Genomic DNA, 23,810 nt, shown 5'->3' on the forward strand with positions numbered 1-23,810 from the left:
AGGTTTTTTCTGTCTGTTTTTTTCCCCTCAGATTCAGTTCTCTGTGGTATGGAGCCTGCTCTTTTCTGGCTTTAAATGCTTGGTTTATAACTGTGTTTTTTATTACCCTTTAGTTCTGTGTTCTTTTTATTGTTGTATTTAAGTTCAAGTATATTCCCCCTTTTTATTCATCCTTGAGTTATAACAGATGTGTCCACACTTGGAATTTGTTCCAAAACAGAGAGTGTAACTGTCCTGAAATCCCTTCCTTTTCTAATGAGATACTTTGTTTCCTTGCCATGAGTATTAGTACTGGCTGGCCAACATCTATTTCACCCGATTTCCTTTTGGGAAATGGTCTCTCACTGAAATCTGGGCCTCCATCTTCCTGCCCCAGGCCAGAAAGGCCAGCTATAACCTGAGTTCAGTTAATCAATACATTATTTTTCCAGGGTTTTAATCTTTAGAGAGTGAAGACAGGATGGACAGATGGAAAGAAGGGAAACAGACATGGAGGGGAGGTTGCAGGTCATCTCTCACAGCACCAGTGCTTTTGTTAAGACTCTTCCTGTCCCATAGCATGGTCCCTGAGGTCCCCGTAGCACATGGCCTCTTGTTTTCTTCCAGCCCTTTGTTAAGCCTGGCCTTTTAGCCGGCCCTCAGTGCTCCGTGTCCAGGACAGTCTCCCATACCTTCCCCCTCCAGCACCAGCTAGTGTTGCTTGCAAACTAGAAACCTACCCGATTGATTATTCCTCAGATCCTTTGCTGGAGAGCTGGGTTCTGGAAGATGAGTGTTAGGGACCCAGCAGCCAGGAAAGATTCCCAGGTTATGACTAGGGCTGGCCGAGGGGAAGAGAGGAACTGGGCTGTGGGAAGATCGGGAGACCCATGAAGTGTCTGCTGTCTGTCCAGTGAGACACTTTTGGCTAGCTTTCTGCATCTAGCTTCCTTTCATGTGGCCTGTAAGCCAGGGAGGAGCTGCGGCCTGTCTGAAGGTGCTGCCTCTCTGACTGTAGGAAAGAGTCCACCACCTGAGAAGGAAACGGCTTGCTGCTTACTGCTTTCAGTAATGTGAGGCCATGCCTGGCTCTCCCAGTGCAGCCCTATTAGGGTGCTGCCTTCTGCCAGCAGTCAGGGCTTGGGGCGGGGCGCACGAAACACCCTGAGGACGAAGGATAGGGACTATGTTTAGTGTCTGTCCCAAGATTCAGCTTTGCTTCGGCCCTTGGCCCTCCAGATTAGGGGTGTTGCCAGAATCCCTGGCTCTTCTCTTTTTACTATTTGGGCTGCATGAGGATTTTTTATGTAGGAGGGTTTAGGCCAGTACTTGCTGAATTCAGTTAGTTTCACCTGCATAGTATCTGTCACAAATGCTACTGATTTTATGGTATGCGGATGGCCCCCTTCTCCTGATTCTACCTGGACACAAGTTTCTCTCTCTCTAATCTGTTGGCCATTTGACTTACATTGGACCATATGAAATTGCTGATATATGACCACTTTTGATGTAAAAAAACAGCAATTTTATGTGATTCAATCCACTATTAAGGGAAAAGGGCAGTAAGATGTTGGGGGTGGGAATGCAAATTAGAATCTAGTGCATAATCCATTGTTTTATTCAAACTCCTTTTGAGAGCTTTTATTTTGGCAGTGGGGAATATTCTGAAGTATAGTCCTGATCCTTAATGATATTATTTTGCTTGAAGAAAAAATTGTTTTATAGCCACATTAGGGCCAATGACTTTTGTTTCTGGTCAGGCTTTGCTAAATTTCCCTCCCTTCTAGCTATAACCATTCACTTTTGTTCATTTGCTACATTTATCTATGGAACTAGATAATAGCATTTCCCCCTCCTTACTTAAATATTCTTAGTGTTTCTTGCCTAAATGTATGTTTTGGGGAAAAACTTAATAGCTACATAGGTTTGCTCCCATTATTTAAAATTCTGAGCTTGTACTAAGTGGCATTACTGATAGAATTTTTTTTGACTACTAGTGTAATGCTCATGCAATGGCTTGTTTTTCCTTAGATGAGTCTATGGATTAAATGTCTGCACCTAAATTTGCAAGCTAGCTGTTGCACAGCAGAACCTGTTAATTCCTACAGCGTTCCATGTGAGCTTTTATTATCTCTGAAGAATACCAATTGATTGTGGGAACTTAACAGAAACATAACTCAAATGATCCCATAATCTGTTCTAGCAATGACTTGTTTGATTCTTCCCTCTGTGGCAGCAGTAGTCAGCTCTATAATCTTTCAAAAATGAAAACCTAGTTAACTAAAGGGAGATCTATGCAAACATCTAGCTTTTTCATTGTTTTGTGATTCAAACTAATTTAATCAGTTATAGTCATGGTGCCTGCCTGTAACACACATCCGATGGATTTAAAAGAAACTGCCTTTCATTAAATAATCGGCACATTTTTTGTCCATGCTTGTCTTATTTTGAAAATGACTGGTGTGTTAACATTATTTTTACTTTTTAGGCTTTCTATTTGGATATTTTTTGGCTAAATGCAGTTAAATACTGCATGATGTTTGTGAAAAACACATCAAAATGTGTTCTTACTCAGAGGCAAGCAGCTGAAACATTAGCCTTAGCCTTTCCTTTGCCTGGCTCCCGATGTATTACATATTTCTTTTTCCTCTCTGGGCTCAGGGGCATTGAAATAGTTTTCACATTGCATCTGTTCCTGCTGATGAGACCAGTGTTCAGTGGAGAAGCCCACTGAGTTGTTAGAACCCAGAACAGTTCGTGTGTTTGCCAAAATCATGGCCAGTTTCTCCATGTGGACATTTTGGTATGAAATAGGCTCCAAATATGTACTGGGAAGAAAGGTACCATCAGCTAATAGGGTTTTCTTTTTTTAATATATATATATATATATATATATACACACACATATATATATATTTTATCCTCACCCGAGGACATTTTTGCCTTTATTTTCAGACAGAGCAGGAGAGAGTGAGGGAGGAAGAGAGAGAGAGAAACATCGATGTGAGAGAGAGAGACATCGACTGGCTGCCACTCACATGACTCCAACCTTGACCGGGGACAAATTGCAACCGAGGTATGTGTCATTAGCAGGAACTGAACCCAGGACTCTCTGGTCCATGGGCTGACGCTCTAACCGCTGAGCCAAACTGGCCAGGGCTAGTGTGGGTATTATATCTTCACCTCATTGCTGGGTTTCACTGCTTTGCCTAGAATGCAAAGTCTTTCTCTAATCTTTGTACCAACCTCTTACATCTTTTCTCCTGAGTTTATATGTAAGGGAACCTTCTACACAATTTCTTCGCTGTCTTTGTTTGCTTAGTAAAATCAAAGAAATGTTTGAGGTTACTTTCTTAATAATACAAGCCCAAACTTACTGATGTGCATTTTGAGTTTCACTAAAAAAAAAAAATGTACCTCTGAAATTCTTCCACAGACTAATTTATTACACATTTTATACAGGTACTATTTTATGGTATTTGACCAATGGCTGCTGTAAAATTTACAGAGCAATGAGAAGTCACAGTGTGTTTTCTGATATTCAGGGAAAATTCCAGATTTGGATGAGTCTAGACCCTAAAGATACATATCATTTCACAAAGGAATGCACCACTGTCTAAAACAACTTCAGTTCTAATACTTGAAGCAATGCTATACATTTATTTTATAAGGTATGTGTTCCATCCCATTCACTCCAGTACCAGTTCATCTTGAATGAGCAGCTCTGTTCTCATTCACTTCAACTGCAGGCTTCTGTTTGCATCACGGAATCTGGCAAAAGCCAGGAAGACCTTCCCAGCTGCCTCATCCATTGGATACTTCCTCAGTCCTCTGGGAGAATGTCTTTGCATCATTGACACTGACCACTCCATTCTCCTTGAAATTCTTTGCTTTTTTGTCTTTGTGACTCAGAGCTCTTTGTTTTGTGGTTCTTTTCCTGCATTGCTGAGCATTCCTTTCTCATCCCCTCTGATTTTCTCCTCTGCTCATCCTGAAAGTCCCCATTGTGGCCTGTGGGGTAGCATTCTTTGGTTCTTCATCAGTATGTGTGCTTGTCCATGCTGGTTGTCATTACTAGGTGTTCAGGCTGCTTCCAGATCTATAGCTCCAACCTTGATTTCATTCTCCTTCCCCAGTTGATGATAATAATAGCAGCTAACTTTTATGGAGTACATACTGTTTTTAGGCATGTTCTAAGCACTTATATGTATTTATTCAGTCAGTCCTGTAGCATTCCCATGAATTAAGATTCTTTATTATTCTCATCTACTATTGAAGAAACAGAAGCAGCAATGTTAAGGAACACGCCTAAGGTCCCCCACCTAGCAAGAGTGGCTGAGGACCAGAGCCAGGCAGCCTTACCCCAGAAACAGTGCTGTTAACCACCGTGCGCTCTGCCATTTGGCTCTTCCTAACCCTTGCCAGTTCAGCCCCTTTAGTGTCTCTGCACGTGACCCTCAGCTCCATCCCCATTGCTCTTGTTGCCTTCGCCTGGTCTTCCTGTTTGCAGCTGTGCCATTTCTAGATGTCCTCCCTTTCACCAACAGAGTTAGGTTTCTAATATGAGTGTGCCCTTGCCGCTTGGCTTCAAAATGCTTCAGTGACACTTCAGTGTCGAAAGGTGCAGACAAAATCTCCTTTGCCTGCCACATGCTGACTTTTCTTCTCTGATTTCTCCTTACTTGTCCACCCTCACCTCTGGTCACTTCCTGCCTTGCACTCTGCTTTTAGCCATGCTGAGCCACATGGCTGTCCTCAGGCACATGCTTTATCCTGCTTATAAATTTTCCCCTGAGTTCAACTTAGATTTTTTTCCTTCTGTACACTAGATAAACTCAGTCCTACTCATTTTTCAAGACTCAGCTGAGATATTACCTTATCTCTGAAGCTTTCCCTTATTTACTCTATCATTCATTCAACAAATATTTACTGTGCTAGACTCCAGGGATACAGGAGATGAGTGACTGACCCGGTCCCAACCCTCAGGGCAGAGCATGGAAGACATGTAACTAAACACAGTATCACAATAACTTCTATGGAAGAAAGAAGGGGGGTCATGGAAGGCTTCCTGAAGCAGGTGGTATTCAAGTCGAAACCTGAAGGGTGATTAGAACTAGCCAGTTAAGCAGTGGGTATCAGATGGTGGGGAAGGAATTCCAGGTTATGAAAGGAGACTTGTGATTATGGGCCAGCAATTAGTGAGAGCGTGGCACATTTCAAACACCCGAAAGAAGTGTATATTAGGCTGCAACAGTGCGGGGAAGAGTGTGTGTGAAGGGGCCTGGTATTGTGTGGTCATCAGGGAGATGTAAATTTAGATGCTGCATGATACTATTTCAAATCCTTTAGAATGGCTAAAGTAAAAAAGACTGACAACACCAAGTGTTGACAAGAATGTGCAGCGTTCTCATATATTGCTGATGGGAATGTAAAATGAGACACTTTCTGAAAAGCCACCAAAAAGTTTTCTAAAGTTAAAAATACATCATGTGACCGAGACACTCATTCCTAGAGAGATAAAAACATTCACAAAAGACTTGTACAGACATTCTCATAGCAGACTTTTTCATTATAACTTCAAACTGGAGGCAGTTCAAATGTTCACCAACAAAATGATAGATAAAATAATTATGGCATATTCATTCAATGGAATACTACTCCTCAGAAAAATAATGAATTACTGAAACGCGCAGTAATATAGATAAATCTAACGCACGTTAAGCAAAACAAACCTGATACTGTAATGTAAATATTGTATGATTCCATTTTATGAAGTCTTAAGAGTTACTAAACTAATCTGTTGTGATAGAAATCACAATATCAGAATGTCATTTCTGTTGGGGAGGGGGTGAGGTAGGAATTGATTAGAAAGGGGTATGATGGAACTCTTAGTCAGTGGATGTATTCTATATCTTGTTTTGGGTAATGATTACAGGGATATAAACAATTGTTAAAATTTGTCTAACTGCACATGTGTATGTTACATGTTATATCTCAATTAAAAATACTTCAGAAAATGCAATACACCATGAACATAATAGTATATGCTTGTTTATTAACATGGAATGATGGACATGGTATAGTGTTAAGTAAAGTAAGTTGGTTAAAAACTGTACTTACAATAATCCCTTATGCATTTATAGCAAGATACTAAGAATGGACTTATTTTTAACCTCATGTATTTTCTGATTTATTTTGAATGAGCATTTTATTAATTTATTTGGAAAATAATAGAGGATGAAGAAATATTTACTATACAATGAAATATTTAAAATGTATACTCTCTTTATTAAAACTTTACAGAAACTATTAATTGAACCATCTAATATGAGAAATATTCATAAATAAAATTTCATGACTATTCTTTTGTGAATGCGTAGAATGTATTTATAGAGTATATGGTACTTTTATTGGTTTTTACACTTTTATATGTTTTCTGACTTTTCATGAATAAAAAGTACATGTGTATTATAAAATTTTGATAGTTATTGACAGCAATATGTGAAAATACCTATTTCTATACATCTTTGACATAGTTTGTTGTGCAACTTTTTGATCTATCCAATCTGATAAGTAAAAAGTGTTATCTCGTTGAAATTTTAATTTACATTTCCTTAGGAGTGAAGTTAAATTTCTTTTTATTGCTAGGAGCCAATTATTTCTGAAATAATCTGCTTTATATTCTTTGTTCATTTTTTCCTCAGCTTATCAATACTCTATTAGAGTTTTGTACTAATAGGAACACAGACTTAAATGATGAGAAAAACAGATGTGATTCCCGCCCTCATGTATCTATTGAGGGAAAAATGCAGTAAACATACAAATGTGAAATTAAATTATGTGATAAATGCTATTAAAGAAAAGTTTTGGATTTTATGAAAGATAATTTTAGTGAGATTTGGATGGGATGCTGGTAGCCAGGGAAGTCCTCTATTTATAGATCCGTGAGAGCCACCAAAGCACACTTTGGGAGGAAAAACTTCCAGTCAGAAAGAGCATGGACAGTGAACTGAAAGAAGGGGGTGGGGGGGCTATGGCTGGAATGATGTGAGGAAGCAAAGGTTTGTCATTTGTCCCTCATACTAAATCTTTAAAGGAATCCTTGAAGACAGGCATCAACAATATTTAGTGAGATTCCCCAATTACTCTGTGTGAGAGGTTTTGAAACAAATCTTATTTTTACCCTCATGTTAGATACTCCCCATGAAAGTCACATGAACCAGGTTATCTGATAAGCAAATGTCTTTAGGCTATTGATTCATTGGAAGCCTCCATCTTTTTGAATTTTCCATTTAACAAATTTTTTACTTAAGAATGAATCCCTGTACATCATCTTGTATTATTTCATATTTCTCCAAATATGTGATTATGAATTCAACTCGTTTTCTCATGTGAAATTGTGATTCTTTGAAGCTCACTAAATGATGCATTGTTTGCTGCTAACTTATCTGTAACAATTTTCCCATTAAGGAAAAAAGCTCTTTGAGTCTATCTTTCTGTGTGTGACCAAATTCCAGATGTGTGATGAATCCACATAGGGAAAAAAGTGATACTCGGAAAAAATGATTTGCTGCTGTTTGTGCCTGGCCGTAAATTCTTAAGTGTGAATTCTGCATCTTAGGCAGAGTGAGCTATGACAGATATGCTCAATTAAGTTTTGATAAGTTATTTTCTTAAGCTTTTTATTCTAAATTTCCCAGCAGTGAAATAGCAAAAACATGGAAGTATAGTAATGTCTTCACTAGTAGTTACAAGTCAGTCAATTTAAAAAGTGAAACAGGAATGTTGTGATTTTTGAAAGTTAGTGTGTGGCTTCCTGTTTTCTGGATTTGCTGCATGCTTCCTTGTTTTCCCTGTATCTTTTCACTTTTGTTTCTAGATCTCTCATTTACTAGAAAATATTAGGAAAAGTATACATGCAAAAAAGGTTTTCCAGAAACCAGCGAATCTGTTGGTATAAACTAAGCAATAGACCCTATTGTGTGGGCACATCTTTTTATTTTGTACTCCTTTATCCCAGAGAAATAGCCCAATTGATGCTTGCTGAACACTAAGTAAATGGAAATACTTGGAAGCCACCTGTATTTGTAGTAACTTTTCCTATAGACATAGGTATTTCCCATTACCTCCTTGATGTATTTTAAAAATTATTGAAGTCTTAAATGAACAGATGAAGATGTCTTAATTTTATTTTCCTGATATTGTGAGCAATAATGATTTTAAATATGGTTCTTTTTTGTAGGTTAACAGAACTTTTTTATTATTGCTTCTAAATATTTTCCCAAGTATTTCTTGAGGTTTTGTTTCAAAACTGTCAGTCCTACTTTTTGTATCCGTTGGCAAATGATGGCAGGTACAATAGGTCATTTGGTTTTTAGGTCTACGATTTTCCTCACTTTCTATTGTATCTTTTTGTTTTTCTCTCATCCATCAAATACTTCCTAAATGTATTGCATATACTCTAGAATACATGGATATACATGGCAAATTTGTGCGCCTCTGCAGTTTCTGGTTTTCCTGTCTGGAAAAATCTTACGTTTTATCACCTGGTTTTACCCATTCTTTATTATTCAAAGAGTGATAGGCTAGGAAAACAGGTAGGAAAAAGGGGTACTCACTAACATGATTATTCAGCCAGGTGTCCAGTTGTTACATTGCTTCATATTTTAAATAATTTGTCTGTTTTTTCCCATTAAGTTTCTGTTCTGTCTGAGAAACTATGCTAAGAAAAACTAAAACCTATGTTTTTACAGGCCTGTTGTGATGCAGTCATTTATGCCTTTTGTGACTTACTCATGCAGTTTTCCTTAAAAACCTATATGAGAGCATGCCATTTCTTTTCTTTTTTGATGCAGCTGTGAGTGGGACTGTTTTCTTAGTTTTCTTTTCTCATAGTTTATAATTAGAGTAAAAAATCCAATCCAACTGATTTCTGGATATATATTTTTTATCCTGCTACTTTACTGAATTTATCAGTTCTAGTCATTTTTTGGTGGAATCTTTAGAGTCCTTTATATACGGTATCATGTCATCAGCAAATAATGACAGTTTTAATTCATCCTTTCCAATTGGAATTTCTTTTATTTATTCTTCCTGTCTAATTGCTGTGGCTAGGACTTCTAGTATTATGTTGAAAAGGAGTGGTGGAAGTGGACATCCCTGGCTTGTTCCCAGTCTTAAGGGAAATGGTTATAATTTTTGCCCATTGAGTATGATGTTGGCTTTGGGTTTGTCATATATAGCCTTTATTACATTGAGGTATGTTTGTATGTTTCCTTTATTCCCACTGTGCCTAGAGTTTTTATCATAAATGGGTGCTGAATTTTTACAAATTTTTTTATGCATCTATTGATATGATCATGTGGTTTTTATCCTCCATTTTGTTTATGTCGTATAATCACATTTATTGATATGCAGATTACTGTACCAAGTAATAAATCCCACTTGATCACGGTGCATGATCTTTTTAATGTATTGCTAGATCCAGTGTAAATATTTTGTTGAGAATTTTAGCATCTAAGTTCATCAGGGATATTGGCCTATAATTTTTTTTTATAGCGTTTCTATCTGGTTTTGGAGTTAGGATAATGCTGGCCTTGTAAAATGAACTTGTGAGTCTTCCCTCCTTAGTTTTTTGGAATAATTTGAGAAGAATAGGTGTTAGTTCTTCTTTGAATGTTTGGTAAACTTCAGCTGTGAAGTTTACCATCTAGTCTAGGACTTTAGTTTGTTGGGAATTTTTTATTACTGCTTTCACTAATTGTAATCTGTCTATATTCTCTAACTCAGTTTTGGAAGATGGTATGTTTCTAGGAATTTATTAATTTCTTTCAGATTACCCAGTTTGTTGGCATATAGTTGTTTGTAATATTTCCTTACAGTCATTTGTATTTCTTTGGTGTCAGTGGTACTTCTCTTTCATTTCTGATTATATTTATTTGTGTTTTCTGTCTTTTTTTCTTTATGATTCTGGTTAAATGTTTGTCAATCTTGTTTATCTTAAAAAGCTAGTTTTTGATTTCATTGATCATTTTATTTTTTTATGACTCTATTTTGTTTATTTCTCCTCTGATTTTTATTATTTTCTTCCTTCTACTCACTTTGGGTTTTGTTTCTTGTTCTTCTTCTTCTTTTTTTTTTTTTTCTTTAATAAAGTTAGCTTGTTTATTTGAAATTTTTCTTGTTTCTTGTGGAGGCCAGTAATGCTGTGAATTTCCCTCTTAGGACTGCTTTTGCTGTGTCCCATAGATTTTGGGTTGTGTTCTCATGTTAATTTTTTCAAGGTATCTTTTGATTTCTTTCTTGATATCATTGTTAACCTATTCATTGTTAATAACATGGTATTTTAAAAAATATGTTTTTATTGATTTATAGAGAGAGAGGAAGGGAGGGGGAGAGAGATAGAAACATTGATCAGCTTCCTCCTGCACACACTGTCCTGGGGATTAAGTCTGAAAATTGGGCATGTGCCCTAACGGGGAATTGAGCCAGTGACCTCTTGGTGCAAGGGACAACACTCAGTACACTGAGCCATACCAGCTGGGCTAATAACATTTTACTTAACCTCCATATCTTTGTGTGTTTTTCATGTTTTGTGTGTGTGTGTGTGTGTATGTATGTGTGATTAACTTCTAGTTTTATACCATTATGGTCAGAGAAGATGCTTAATATTTTAATCTTATTAAATATATTGAGACTCATTTAGTGTCCTAACATGTGGTTTATTCTAGAAAATGTTTTATGTGCGCTTGAGAAGTATATTCTGCTTTGAGGTGAAATGCTCTGAAGATATCAATTAAATCCATCTGATCTAGTGTGTCATTTAAGGCCACCATTTCCTTGTTGATTTTCTGTCTAGAAGATCTATCCATTGATGTCAGTGGGTTGTTAAAATCCCCTACTATGACTATATTACTGTCAATCTCTCCCTTTATGCTTCTAAGTTGGGTGCTTAAATGTTTACAAGGGTTATATCCTCTTGTTGGATTGTTCCTTTTGTCATTATGTAGTATCTTTCTTTGTCTCTTAGTATAGTCTGTGTTTTACTGTCCACCTTCTCCTGCTGGCTGCCTGTTAGGTTCAGTCACTGATAGAGCTTCTGGTGGTACTGGAGTTGCATGAGGTAGGTTCTCAGTGAGTCACCTGGTAAGGGTGAGCCATATTTACCAGATTGATACGGGTTCAAACTTGGTGGCAGTGCTGGGGTTCTGAGGCTACTCAGCAAATGTCCCTGAGCATACCAAGTCTAGCTGCCACCTGCTGGGTGCTCACAAACCTTTGTGCTTTGGTGAGGTCTCGGAGTTGTCAGGGTGAGGCCTGCAGAGTTTATCAGGCCTAAACAGTCTAGGATTTGGCCGTATGAAGGGAGGGCTCTGCTCCGGTTGGGTGTGCGAGGGAAAAATGGCCCCTGTTCTAGAGTCACACAACTCAGTCTGTTCCAGAGCTCAGCAGGGTGGGGCTGCTAGGAGTTGGGAGTCTGGGGATAGTTGAGAGCATGCTATTGCAAAATATTAGTCCCTTGATTTCGATGTCATAGTATCTTGGCTTTCTTATGAGCTAGTTTTAAATTACCCTGAAGCATTAATTTTTTTTACAAAACAACCAATATTGTTTTTTTCTTTCCCACTAATTTGATGGCTATTTTAACAATATTAATTTTTTTTTTTTTTTTTTTTTTTTTTTTTTTTTTTATTTTTTTTTTTTATCCTCACCCGAGGATATTTTTCCATTTTTTGTACAGAGTGGGAGGGAGAGAGAGGAAGGGAGAGAGAGAGAGAAACATCGACGTGAAGGGACACATCGAGTGGCTGCCACCCGCACGACCAACCAGGACTGGGGACAAACTGCAACCGAAGTACGTGCCCTTAGCGGGAACCGAACCTGGGTCTCTCCAGACCGCAGGCCGACGCTCTAACCGCTGAGCCAAACTGGCCAGGGCAACAATATTAATATTTTTAAAAATTATTTCTCAACTTTATATTCTGACTCAGTGATGAGTCTATTTCTATAAGTCACAGTTATATAGTAGCTTTCTTAATGCCTTTTAACATGTGAGGTGCAGGTTGCTCCTCATTATTCCTTTGTAGAATGTTTCAGGCTATACTCACAGATTTTTCAAATATATTTACCACTTCTTATCGCCTTCATTTTTTTTCTTATATATATTTTACTGTTTGGTCCTCAACTCTTTTTTTGATCATTTCCTTCAGACCTCCCATTTTTCTCAATTTCCTCTTAGCTTCATTCCCCCTAAACTTAATTCTGATGTTGGCCCTCTTTCTTACACTTATGTTTTTTTTTTTCAGTTAGTTCCTTTTGGATGTCTCACCATCATATCCAATAGCCTTATACAAATTTGTAGTTACTGCAAAGTGACTTCCCTTCTCAGCTCAACCCCACTGTGTATTAATACCACCACCCCAATAGACATCTGGAGTTAAAACATGTGCTCTGATTCTTTCTTGTGTCTCCAGTGACTTCCTAATTCCCATTGATGCTTTTTTTATGAAACAGGTCCCCTCTTCCTCCTCTTCCATATTTCCTACCATTACCATATTTTGGGTTATATCATCTCTCATGTAGATCATTCAAACTCCTTCCTAACTGAGCTATCCTGTGCAGTTTATTTTGCATTTGTCTGTGAGCTTCATCTAATATAAATGACTTATGTAAATACTAAGTTTAAACTGAGAATCTCATTCATTTCTTCTTCATTCACCTAACAACTAATAGAGTGACTATTATACACCAAGTAAGCTTCTCAGTGCTTGCCATGGAAAAGCGAACCAAACAGCATGTTTTAGTCCCAGTTCTGTTGGAGCTTAGGTTGTAATGGTGAGTGGAGATGAGGAGGGAGAGAGAGGATTCATGTAAATGAATGAAGTAATTTTGGTTTGTGGTACATTCTATTGTGTGATAGGATGTGAGGGTAGAGTGGGAGTGTTGATTTAAGTTGGGTGGTTAATGAGACTTCTCCATGTAGGTTTGATTTGAGCTGAGATATGAGGACACTTAGGACCAACTAGGATGGGAAAGAAAATTCTGGAAAACCTTTTGATGAATGGAGGCTTTTTATGTCTCCCCCAAAACAATAGACAGGGTAGTCCTTAAAGTAATTATTATGTGTAAAAAAAGAACTCAGTATATGATAACAGTAGCATCTAAGGTATCATGTTGGGGATAAGGGCTAGATTATTGACACATGGAAATTAGTTGCTTTATATAGTATGTGTGATTCTTTGCTCATTTGGCTGTTTCTTGGGGCATATTCATGCCTATGGGACTGGAATTATGTAGCAAAATAAAACTGATATAGATGAAAAATTCCACCATTAGAGTGACTTTTCTTTTTAGTCCCTATTTTTCTATTCATGAGGAGCAAAGAATTTGGTTCTGAAATTTTCCAAAAGATCAGTTCATTGGGATAGTGAGAAAAGGAAGTCAAGTTTCTTTGTTTGATGGTCAGAGATTAAATCCCAAATCTGTGCTGACATCTCAGGCTTCCAGTACTGGCTGTAAAGCCTAAGAACCCAGTCTGGCTCACAGCCTCCGGAGTGTGGCTAATCAGGCAATCACCAGAAAGATGAGAGAAAGAACTAACTAGTGACTACATCCCATTGACAGTAAGAGCAGGACAAAAGAGTCTTGGATTTTGTTGTGTTATTAAAGAAATGCAATTTTTAGAAATTTTCAGCTTCTTTATTACATGTTCTTGATTTGGGCCTGTGAAAATCTGAGGTTTGATGGGACATTTGATTTTCTTTAGACACTATAATGAGCCATCCTATTCTCCATGTGAAATTATGTTAGTTGGTGATTCCCGTGACAATACAGATTTAATTAACATTTTAAATTTTTATACAAGGAGTTATTTTTTCATTTATGTTTAGAAATTGTGTCTATTATTCATGCTGTCACTGGTTATATGATCATGCATATGTTTGAATAAATCAGTTGTTATGTTAATGCTGTGGCGTCTGTTAAAGGCTTTGTAGGAAAATACTTCTCTATCTTTTATACCTATAGTCTGCTTCTGCTAAATTTGACTCGACTGTTATTGGCAGGTATCCAGTGATATGTATCCTTATTAATGCTGCTTTTTCTGAAATTTTACACCATTTTCTAAACCATCTTGTTGCAAACCGATAAGTCTGTGCCACTTAAGATATTTACTTGAATTCTTGACTTTTATACTTCCTTAGGAACTTCGTCAAATTTTTAATAGTTTTATTTCTTTTTTTCCTTCTTAGAGGAAAGTATTTTCTTATAACAATTCAATTTTTCTAGGACTGGAAATCTAGTTACCTGGTATGGTATTGTGGCAAAGGAGTACCAAAGGACAGATAATGACGACGTTAGAGCTTTTCACTCAATAATGAAAAATAAACTGTGTAGCCTACATTTTAACTGAATCCGGAGCGAAGTGCTTTATAATGTTTTCTGTATTCCCAGAGGCATGTGATATTTACTAGCTTTACCCTCATTGTTGTTACTTCTGTGTAGCTTATATGATTAACTTACCAGTGTCAGTAGGACTAAAATAAATATCGATTTTTCAATGTAGAGGTATTGAAACAAATACCATGCTTAAAATGACAGTCCCCCAATAAATACTTATCAAGCATATACTCTGAGTAAAGCACTTTGCAGGGTGCTTTGCAGGATTTAGAAATAAATTAGATGTGGCTTCTGCCATCAGGAACCTTTGAGGTTGTGTGGGAGATTATACCCTTAAGAAAAGAACTTCTAAAATGACCTGGATGGCTTACTTGGGTGGAGGGGTCACCACAGAAACTTTACTAAGGATGTTTTATCTTCACGGTTCTAAAGTTGAAATTCATTTACTAGTTTTAAAAAATGCTTTAACAATTTGTATAATAAATACCAGTTATATTTAAATGCTGTCCCTAATGTTTATGCTGACTTAAATTTTTTATTTGAACTTTTCTTATGTATTAATGTAAATTCTTACATTATTTCTTTTCTAGTTTACTAGAAAATGGTCAGTTTGAAATTGTGACAGGTGGCTGGGTTATGCCTGATGAAGCTGCTGCACATTATTTTGCCATAATTGATCAACTAATCGAAGGACATCAGTGGCTGGAAAAGAATTTAGGTAGGTATTGATGTTTTTCCTCTTTATTTGGACTACTTTGGGCAATTAATTTGGGGCACTTTTAGATGAGGTTGTATTTTATTATTTTAAATAACTAATTTTCCCAATACTGTTATTTTTAAATAATTTATCCTCATCCATTTACGATGTTACTTTGATAATAAACTTAGTTATATAGATATAATATAGTCTTTTAGGGTCATCTACCTAGTTTAATCTACAATTTTATCTATTTTTTACCTATTATTTTTATTAATTAGAATTTTTTTTTCTAAAACTATCCCACTTGGATTTTAATTATATGTTACTTAACATACTTGATTGTAAGAGGCAAAAACCTAATTTACTAGCTTAAGGAAATAAAAAAAGAAAGGTATTAATTTTGTTATTGAAAATTCCAGATATATGGTAGATTCAGGGGACTCAAAGTATGTTGTCTGGGCCTTGAACACTGTCTCTTTGACTCTGCTCATTTTTCATGGCTTTAATCCTCTCCTGGCTCTCACCACATGGTAAGATGGCCATAGGCAATTAGGACTCATCTTCCCTAACAACCAGGAGGAGGAATTTTCCTAATACCTTACCCAGTTGATCCAATTTGAATCAGATGCTTATTTCTAAGCCAGTTACTGTGGCCAGAGGTATAGGAGCTGAAATCGCTAAGACCTATTCAGTTTACTGTAAGTGGTCACAGGGAAAGAGGGTTTGTGGGGTCAGCCTCACTCAAACCATGTGAATGGATGGGTCCGCCATGGGGAAGGAAGGATCCTCTTGTTATAAGAAGTGAGGAGGAGGATGTTTCACTGATAAAATCAAATATTCACTACAACTCATAAGAACCTGGGACTAACAGAAATCTTTGTGATGTCTAATATTTGCATTCTGCAACATGGTATGTAAATTAAATATTTCATATTTCTCAGTACAATATTATAATTTCTGTATGGTAAGTAAACATTTTTATTGAAGTTATTTCTAGATATTTTATTATTTAAAGAATTTTTTTCTGTGTAGAGATAAAATCCCCATTAATTTTTTTTACTTTTTATTTTGAAATAATTTCAAACTTAAAGAAAAATTATAAGAATACTATAAAGAACTCCCATAAACCCCTTAACTATGTTCACGTTATTAGCATTTCTTCATATTTAGTTTATTTTTTCTCTTTCCATATTGTTGTTACTATTAGAGTAAGTTGTAGATAACATGCCTGCGTAGAAAAGAGAGAACATGTAGATCTGAAACTGCTATCCTTAGAAAGGTCTTTCCTACAAAGTTGGCCCTTGGCTGGTGTCTGGGGACTTGGGTTTTCTAAATGCTATGAGTGGCTTGCTGTGTTTAAATTGTTTGTAAAAACAATGTAATTTATGCTAAGTACTTGTTTCCTTCTGAGATTCTAGAATCTCAATATGTACTAGGCAGAGAGTGCCTACATGACCAGCCCCAGTGAAAACCTTGGATGCTGAGTCTCTCCAGTGCTTCCTTGGTTGACAGTATTTCATGTGATGTCACAATTTGGTGCTGGAGGAATTAAATGTGCACAGGGAGAGGAAGCTTAGAAGCTTGTGCCTGGTTTCCTGTGGACTGTGCCCTTGCCTTTTCCTTTTGCTGATCTGGCTTTGTATTCTTGCACAGTAATAAATCACAGCTGTGAGTACAGCTGTATGCCGAGTCCTGTAAAATTTTCTTAACAAATCACTCAACAGGGATGTGGACTTGGAGACCCCATACACAGTGCCGGTTTTCTAAGCCAAGAGTACTGTAAGCTAAGAATATTCATATTTTTAAACCTCAGTTTTTGTGGATTTTTCTTTATGTTTGGCTCTAATTGACATGTTTTACGTGCAGTACAACATATAAATGTTAATGATAGAGTTTCAGTTTTGACAAATGTATATGTCCATTTAACCCTCATCTTCACCACTCCAAAGTTCCTCATTCTCCTGAGCTCTCCCGCTGCAGCCACCTGCTCTCCGATTTCTCTCACTGTAGATTCTTTTTTGCCTATTTGAGAACTTCATATTGTGGACTAACTCTTGGACTAGCCTCTTATGCTCAGCATACATTTTTTTCCTATAAATGCATTGTTTCACATATAAAATTCACCCATTTAAATTGTACAGTTCAGTAGTTTTTATATATTTACAGAGTTGTGCAGCCATCTCCACCATTTATTTTTAGGACTTTTTCACATCCCCCAAAGAAACCGCTTACTGTTTAATAGTCACATCCCTTTCTTACCCCTCCCTTCCCTGCCTCAGGCCCAGGCAACTGTTAATCTCCTTTTAAATGTATGGATTTGACAATTCTTGATATTTCACATAAATGGAATCATACATTATGGCCTTTATGACTGGCTTCTTTCGCCTGGCATTATCTTTTCAAGGTTCAGGTATCGTGCTTCATTCCTTTTCATAGCTGACTCTGTTGTTTGGATATACTACATTTGTCTATCTGTTCTTCAGTGATGAACATTTTGATTGACTACTGTGAATAATGCTGCTATTATACATTTGTGTTATGTTTTTATGAGGACATATGTTTTCATTTTGGGGGGGTATATACCTAGGAGTAGAATTGCTGGGTCATATGGAAACTACAGTTAGCATTTTGAAGAGCTGCCTAATTGTTTTATAAAATGGCTGAACCATTTTACATTCCCACCAGTAGTGTATGAGGGTTCTAATTTCTCCACATCTGCCACAACACTGGTTATTGTCTTCTTTTTTATTTTAGCCATATTAATGTGTGTGAAGTGGTATATTATTATGTCTTTGATTTGCATTTCCCTAAAGACTAATGATGTTAAACATCTTTTCGTGTGTATATTGGCTATTTATGTATCTTCTTCAGGGAAATGTCAATTAAAATCATTTGCCTACTTAAATTTTTTTGGTCTTTTTATTGTTCACTTGAAAGAATTCTTTATATATTTTTGGTACAAGTTCCTTGTCAGATTATGATTTGCAGATATTTTTTTCCTTCCTGTGGGTTGTCATTTTAGTTTCTTGAAGGTGTCCTTTGATGAACAAAAGTTTTCATTTTGATGAAATCCAGTTTATCTATTTTTGTTTTTGTCACTTTTGTTTTTGATATCATATTTAAGGAACCATTTTTCAACCCAAGATCATGAAGATTTACTGCTGTGTATTTTTTTCTAGGAGTTTTATAGTTTTAGCTCTTACATTTAGATAATGAACACACTTGAGAATATGGAGTTTCTTCTGTAGGTTTGACTGCATCTTGTAAATTAGTATACTCAGTTTTGTTTTGTTTTCTAAACAGTTTAGAACATGTTATTTTGGAGACTTAATTTTACATTTGGTTATGGGATACATTTATTACACAAATTGGACCATTATAAACTTTAATAAGTTTGGGTTTTTAAGGTTGTCTTTTGCCCCAAATATACATTTTTGTTACTGTTCTCTGACTGCTCTTAAGTTTTAATATTAAATGCACTTGAAATAATCAAATTTTATTAGTTATATTATTTATATTACTCATCTTCTAATTTTTAAGTCTATTAGGTTTGCCAGAAACCGAGTGGTATGTTTATTCTTTTAAATGATTGTTTTCTGTAATTTTTCCTAACAGTTCTTACTTTTATTTATTTTGGTAATCTTAATCTTGCATAATGGTTCAAAATGTTTTCTGTGACCTTTCCTGGTTTTATAGAATAATAAAACTTGCAATTTTTCATATACTGTACTTTTCCTTAATTTTTCCACATTTTAAAAGAATAGTTGCTTACACCGAGGAAAACCTTAGTGGGATACTGGGTTGAAGATATCTCCCTAGCTCAAATCTCCTTTCATATCAAAGTTTTTAAAAAATGTAGTTTGCATTATCTCTTTTCTACATCATTACCTCTTAGGGATTCTTTAACATATTGCAGCCCAGTTGCTGCTCCTGTGGATCAAGTAGTTTTGATATGGAAAAGATCACCAGTGGCCTTTGCCAGTGTGGTTCAGTGGTTCGAGTGCCAACTGTGCACTGTAGGGTCATGGGTTTGATTCCTGGTCAAGGGCATGTGCCATACCTGGGTTGCAGGTTCAATCTCCCACCCTGGCTCCAGTCCTGGTTGGGGCATATGCAGGATGCAACCAATCAATATGCCTCTCTCACATTGATGTTTCTCTCTCTCTTCCTCTCTCTTCTGTTCTCCCTACCTCCCTCCTTTCCACTCTCTCTAAAAATCAGTGGAAAAAAATATTCTCAGGTGAGGATTAACAAAAAAAAAAGGAAAAGATCACCAATGATGCTAAAATTTCAGACATCACTGTAACATTAGATGTTAATTTTTACTCTTGTGTATAAGCTTATTCTACCTTTGTTATTTGGGACAATGTGTATTTCTTTTTTATTTTATAACTCAATTTTGGTGTTATTTTAAACTTACAAAAAGTTGCATGATAGTGCTTGGGAAGGGCTTCCATATATCCTGTACCTAGATTCATATACATATTATTCTGGATCATCAGAGAGTAAATTTGAGACATCTTGGAACTTTATTTCTTAATACGTCATTGTATATTTCCTAAGAAATAGGGGCATTCTCTTGTCTAACCAGAAGGTAGTTATCCAATCAGGAATGCTAGCAGTGATATAATACTACAGTCTTGTTCATAGGTTATATTCAATTTTGGCAATTGTCTCAATAATATTTTTTTATAAAAGCTGTTTTTTTCCCTCCCAGTCTAGGATCCAATCCAGGGTCATGTATTGTGTTTAGTTGTCATATCTTTTTCCCTTTAATCTGGAACAGTTTCTCAGTCTTTCTTTGGATTTCTTGACCTTGATAGTTTTTAGAAGTATAGGTCTTTGGTGAAGACAGTTACTCAATTTGAGTTTGTCTGTTATTTTATGACTGGCTTCAGCTTATTTATTTATTCTCGCCTTTCTATCTGTCTTTATATCTGTCTATCTATTTATCTGATCTAACCTAATTTATTTATTTTGCTAGAATATCACTGCAGTGATGTTCTGTTATTTTCAGCGCATTCTATGAAAGGCTCATACTGTCTCTGAGTTCTAGTTTCACTAATGTTAGCCTTCATAGGTATTAGCTTCTGTTAAGTTTCTTTGTTGTATTGTTCCATTTTCTCCTCTCTAATTAACAACTTATTTGTGAGATACATTGACAATAGGTAAATATGTTTCTTATTAAACTTTCACATTTTAGTTTTAGGATCTGTTGGTGATTTTCTATGTTCTATAATTATTAGTTGGCATTCTAGTAACAGGAAGATTTCTTTTTTATTTCCTGTTCATCTATAGACTCATGGATTCTTATTTTATTCCGTGGGTTGTAATCCAGTGCTACTATTATTTATTTTGACTCCCCATTTGTCCCAAATTTGGCAGTGGAAGCCTCTCTGGGCTGTCTTCTGAGTTATTTTAATATGTTCCCATAATTCTTGGACCATTTCTTTAATTTGTGGCACAAGAATATGTTCCAGGCTTACCTTGTACTTTCCAGCCTTAGCCCCGGAATAAGCCATTTCTATAAGGTTATTTTTAATAGAGCATGGTTTTTAGAGATCCAGACCCGGAGATAGTGTGCTCATTGGTACTGCTGTGCTGTACATCTGAAACTAATACAGAATAATATGGAATGTAAACTGTAATTGAAAACAAAAATTTTTTTTAAATCCTCACTCAAGGATATTTTTTCAATTTATCTTCAGAGAGGGAGGGAGAGAGAGGGAGAGGGAGGGAGTAAGGGAGGGGGAGAGAGAGAGAAACGTCTAAATGAGAGAGACACATTGACTGGTTGTCTCCCACATGATCCTGACCAGGGCTGGGACTGAACTGCAACCAAGGTACGTGTCCTTGACTGGAATCAAACCGGATTCTCTTGATACTCTAACTGCTGAGCCAAACCCGCCAGGGTGAAAATTTTTTTTACATGCAAAAAAACCCTTAAGATTTAATAAACTGTGGTACAGTTATTTCGTCAGCTCTGCCACTGTATAATAAGATGATTTGGAGCAGTTGTAAGGTATAAAAGACAGCCTAAACATTTCTTACTGTTGGGATTTGAGAGTACGAGTTTAAATCAGTTAGTTTACATGTCTTACATAATGTTGGGTTATCCCACAAAGACGGGACTGTGAGATCCAGGGGGAGGACTTGATTCTGTTCGTTTCTCCAGCTCCATTGAATGGCAGTAGTTTTCTAATATTGATAAGATGACTGCTTATTTCAGCTCCAACTGATTAACTCCTGGTGCGATTCCCAGCCTGGGAGGACACAGCAGTGGCAGAATCCTCCCTGCAGAGGGGCCTGTTGGGAGTGCTCCTGAAGGGAAACGCTGGACAGTTCCTTTGTCTTCGAACCAAGGATTCCGCGAAACTCGGTCTAAATGTGTTACAGTGACTTCTTTTTATTTCATTTGTTAATTAAAAATAAATGATGCTTATTTTCTTTTTCAACAGGAGTGAAACCTCGGTCTGGATGGGCTATTGATCCTTTTGGACATTCACCAACAATGGCTTATCTTCTAAAACGTGCTGGATTTTCTCACATGCTTATCCAGAGAGTTCATTATTCAGTTAAGAAGCATTTTGCAATGCATAAAGTGCTGGAGTTTTTTTGGAGACAGAATTGGGGTATGTGGGGTTTGATGAAAGTTGAAGTTCTCACATGACCTAGATGTTATTTCACAAGGGTTATGAACTCATGCCATTATGGCTTTTATTCAATGTCAGGCTTGAAAATCAAGTTGCCTGAAGATACACGTTCTTATTTTCTCAGTGTATTTGTGTCGAGCTTCTTTTACTCAGTAGTGGATATATTTATCTATAGAACATTGTAGATTTTTTTTTTTGCATAAAGAAAATAGAAAGAATTAGTCTTTTGCAAATACTGCTTTCACTTCTATTTTAAAAAGCACCTGTTTTTATCACAAAATTGAACATGCATTAGAACTAATGTTGAGTCATTTATCTCGTATTCAGCCAGTGTTTCTTCCCTCTCTCTCCCCTGTCTCTGCATCTAGTAAGAATTGCCTTTAAAAACCTTAATCCTGTCCTCCTAGAAGAGCTCTCGTATTACCTATATTGCTTATTTTCTGTCTTTGTTTTGTGGGCACTCAGGCACTCCAAGGACACATTTCTGCAGTTCTTTGTTGGGGGAGAGGAGACGAGATTCAGGTCTCTTGGGAGGCCTTTGCCTTTCCTACCCCCATGTAAAATTCAGAACACATTATTTTTATTTATTGAGTCTTTGTTAGGGGTCATGCATTGTGTTATGTGCCTTATATGAACTCTCATTCGATTTTCAAAATAATTCTTTAAATTAGAGTCTATTATTATCCCTTTTGTATAGTGAAGAAATAGAGGCTTAGAGATGTGAAGCCATTTGCCAACAGTCCTACAGGTAGTAGGTACAAAGCCAAGACGTGAGTCAGTTCTGGAGCCCAGGCTCCTAGCCCTCAGCATACACTGCCTCCCACTGCAGAGTTCTCAGTCTGGTTTCATCTGAAAAAAAGAATTTAGTTGCTAAAACAATGTTCAGAAATTACTGTATTGCATCATGCTTGCTTTCCTGTGTAATCTAGACACTCCCCTTAAGTGTTTCAGAAAAATCATTTGTAAATCTAGATAGTAACTTTCTTATATGTACTGCGGTCTTTCAATAAGGAAAGAATTGAATTATATAATTTTTTATTTTGGAAAATTAAATCTGCAAGGAAAACAAGAACTTGTGGGGTGTTTGATCAAATGCAGTGGAGCATATTAAATTTTTTTAAAAAAAAGGATTGTTGATTTGAAGGAGCCCTACTTAAACTGTTGCATAGATTCCAATTGCCCATAAATACTAGTTAACAAGAAATTACTGAGCATTTTTATGTGGTTAATACTGTGCTTGGAAGAAATATAGAAAACATCTTTGCCTATATAAGAGAATTGTCAGTCTCATTTGATAAAAGACAACACCAGGCGCAGCAGATAAACTGAACCGGTAAATGGGCTGCTAGATAGGGTGGTGTGAGGGGAAATGGCAGGCGAGTGTGTCCTTGGTCCATCCGTTCTGAGACTTGTGACAACCTCTGTGCAGAGAGTGAGCAGTAGTGGCCAACATCCATGGTGTCACGCCATGTGATTCAGTGAAACAACTGACAGCACAGAATTAATTCAGATTATAGTAGCTTTAAAATTTGAAAAGAATTAGCAGTTATTTAGGCTAAATGGAGTGTGAGGTAAAACTGAAATATTTTAGGACTTATCTGGCAGATTTGAATATGCTTCTTTAAATTATGTTTTGGAATTAAGTTGAGCTTCTGTGTGTGTTCTGGTTCTTAATGAAGCAGTTGTTTTCTTTTTTAAAATGTAAACATGGCTTTTTTGGGGGTCTTATCTTTTGTTACAAAAGCAACGCATAACATACCCATTTCTGGAAATTGGAAATCCATACATAAATAAAGGGGGAGAGCTAGTTACCCATCAGGATCATACAAAGCTAACCACTGTTGATGCCTAGTTAAGCGCCCCAATCTCACTGGGTGGTTGGCTTCTGAACTCAAGGGCAGTTATATCTGCCATTTGCTGGCATTAACGCTTTAAAGGAAAACAATTCCGCTTTGGAATTTAGTACTCGTTTCCTTATCTTTTTTGTTTGCTTGTTTTACTTTTGAAAATTATTTCTTTTCCTGTGCTCCCTTCTTTGGTGAAAAGTCCCATTGGCCTTATTGGTGAACATTGGGGTGACT

The 23,810-nt window shown here is 36.6% G+C and overlaps 1 protein-coding gene across 8 annotated transcripts in view; it reads left to right on the forward strand.

The window, feature by feature from the left end:
• MAN2A1 (mannosidase alpha class 2A member 1) overlaps positions 1 to 23,810 on the forward strand; it is a 174,528-nt gene that overhangs the window by 50,164 nt on the left and 100,554 nt on the right. For all 8 annotated transcript variants that reach the window (XM_036280855.1, XM_036280853.1, XM_036280854.1 and 5 more), the window contains 2 exons: positions 14,967 to 15,094; positions 21,535 to 21,708. In XM_036280855.1, coding sequence (XP_036136748.1) covers positions 14,967 to 15,094; positions 21,535 to 21,708 — 302 coding nt within the window. The remainder of the gene's footprint in view (positions 1 to 14,966; positions 15,095 to 21,534; positions 21,709 to 23,810) is intronic.

Source organism: Molossus molossus, unplaced genomic scaffold (genome assembly GCF_014108415.1).
Source record: "Molossus molossus isolate mMolMol1 unplaced genomic scaffold, mMolMol1.p scaffold_m16_p_3, whole genome shotgun sequence".
NCBI lineage: Eukaryota > Metazoa > Chordata > Mammalia > Chiroptera > Molossidae > Molossus > Molossus molossus.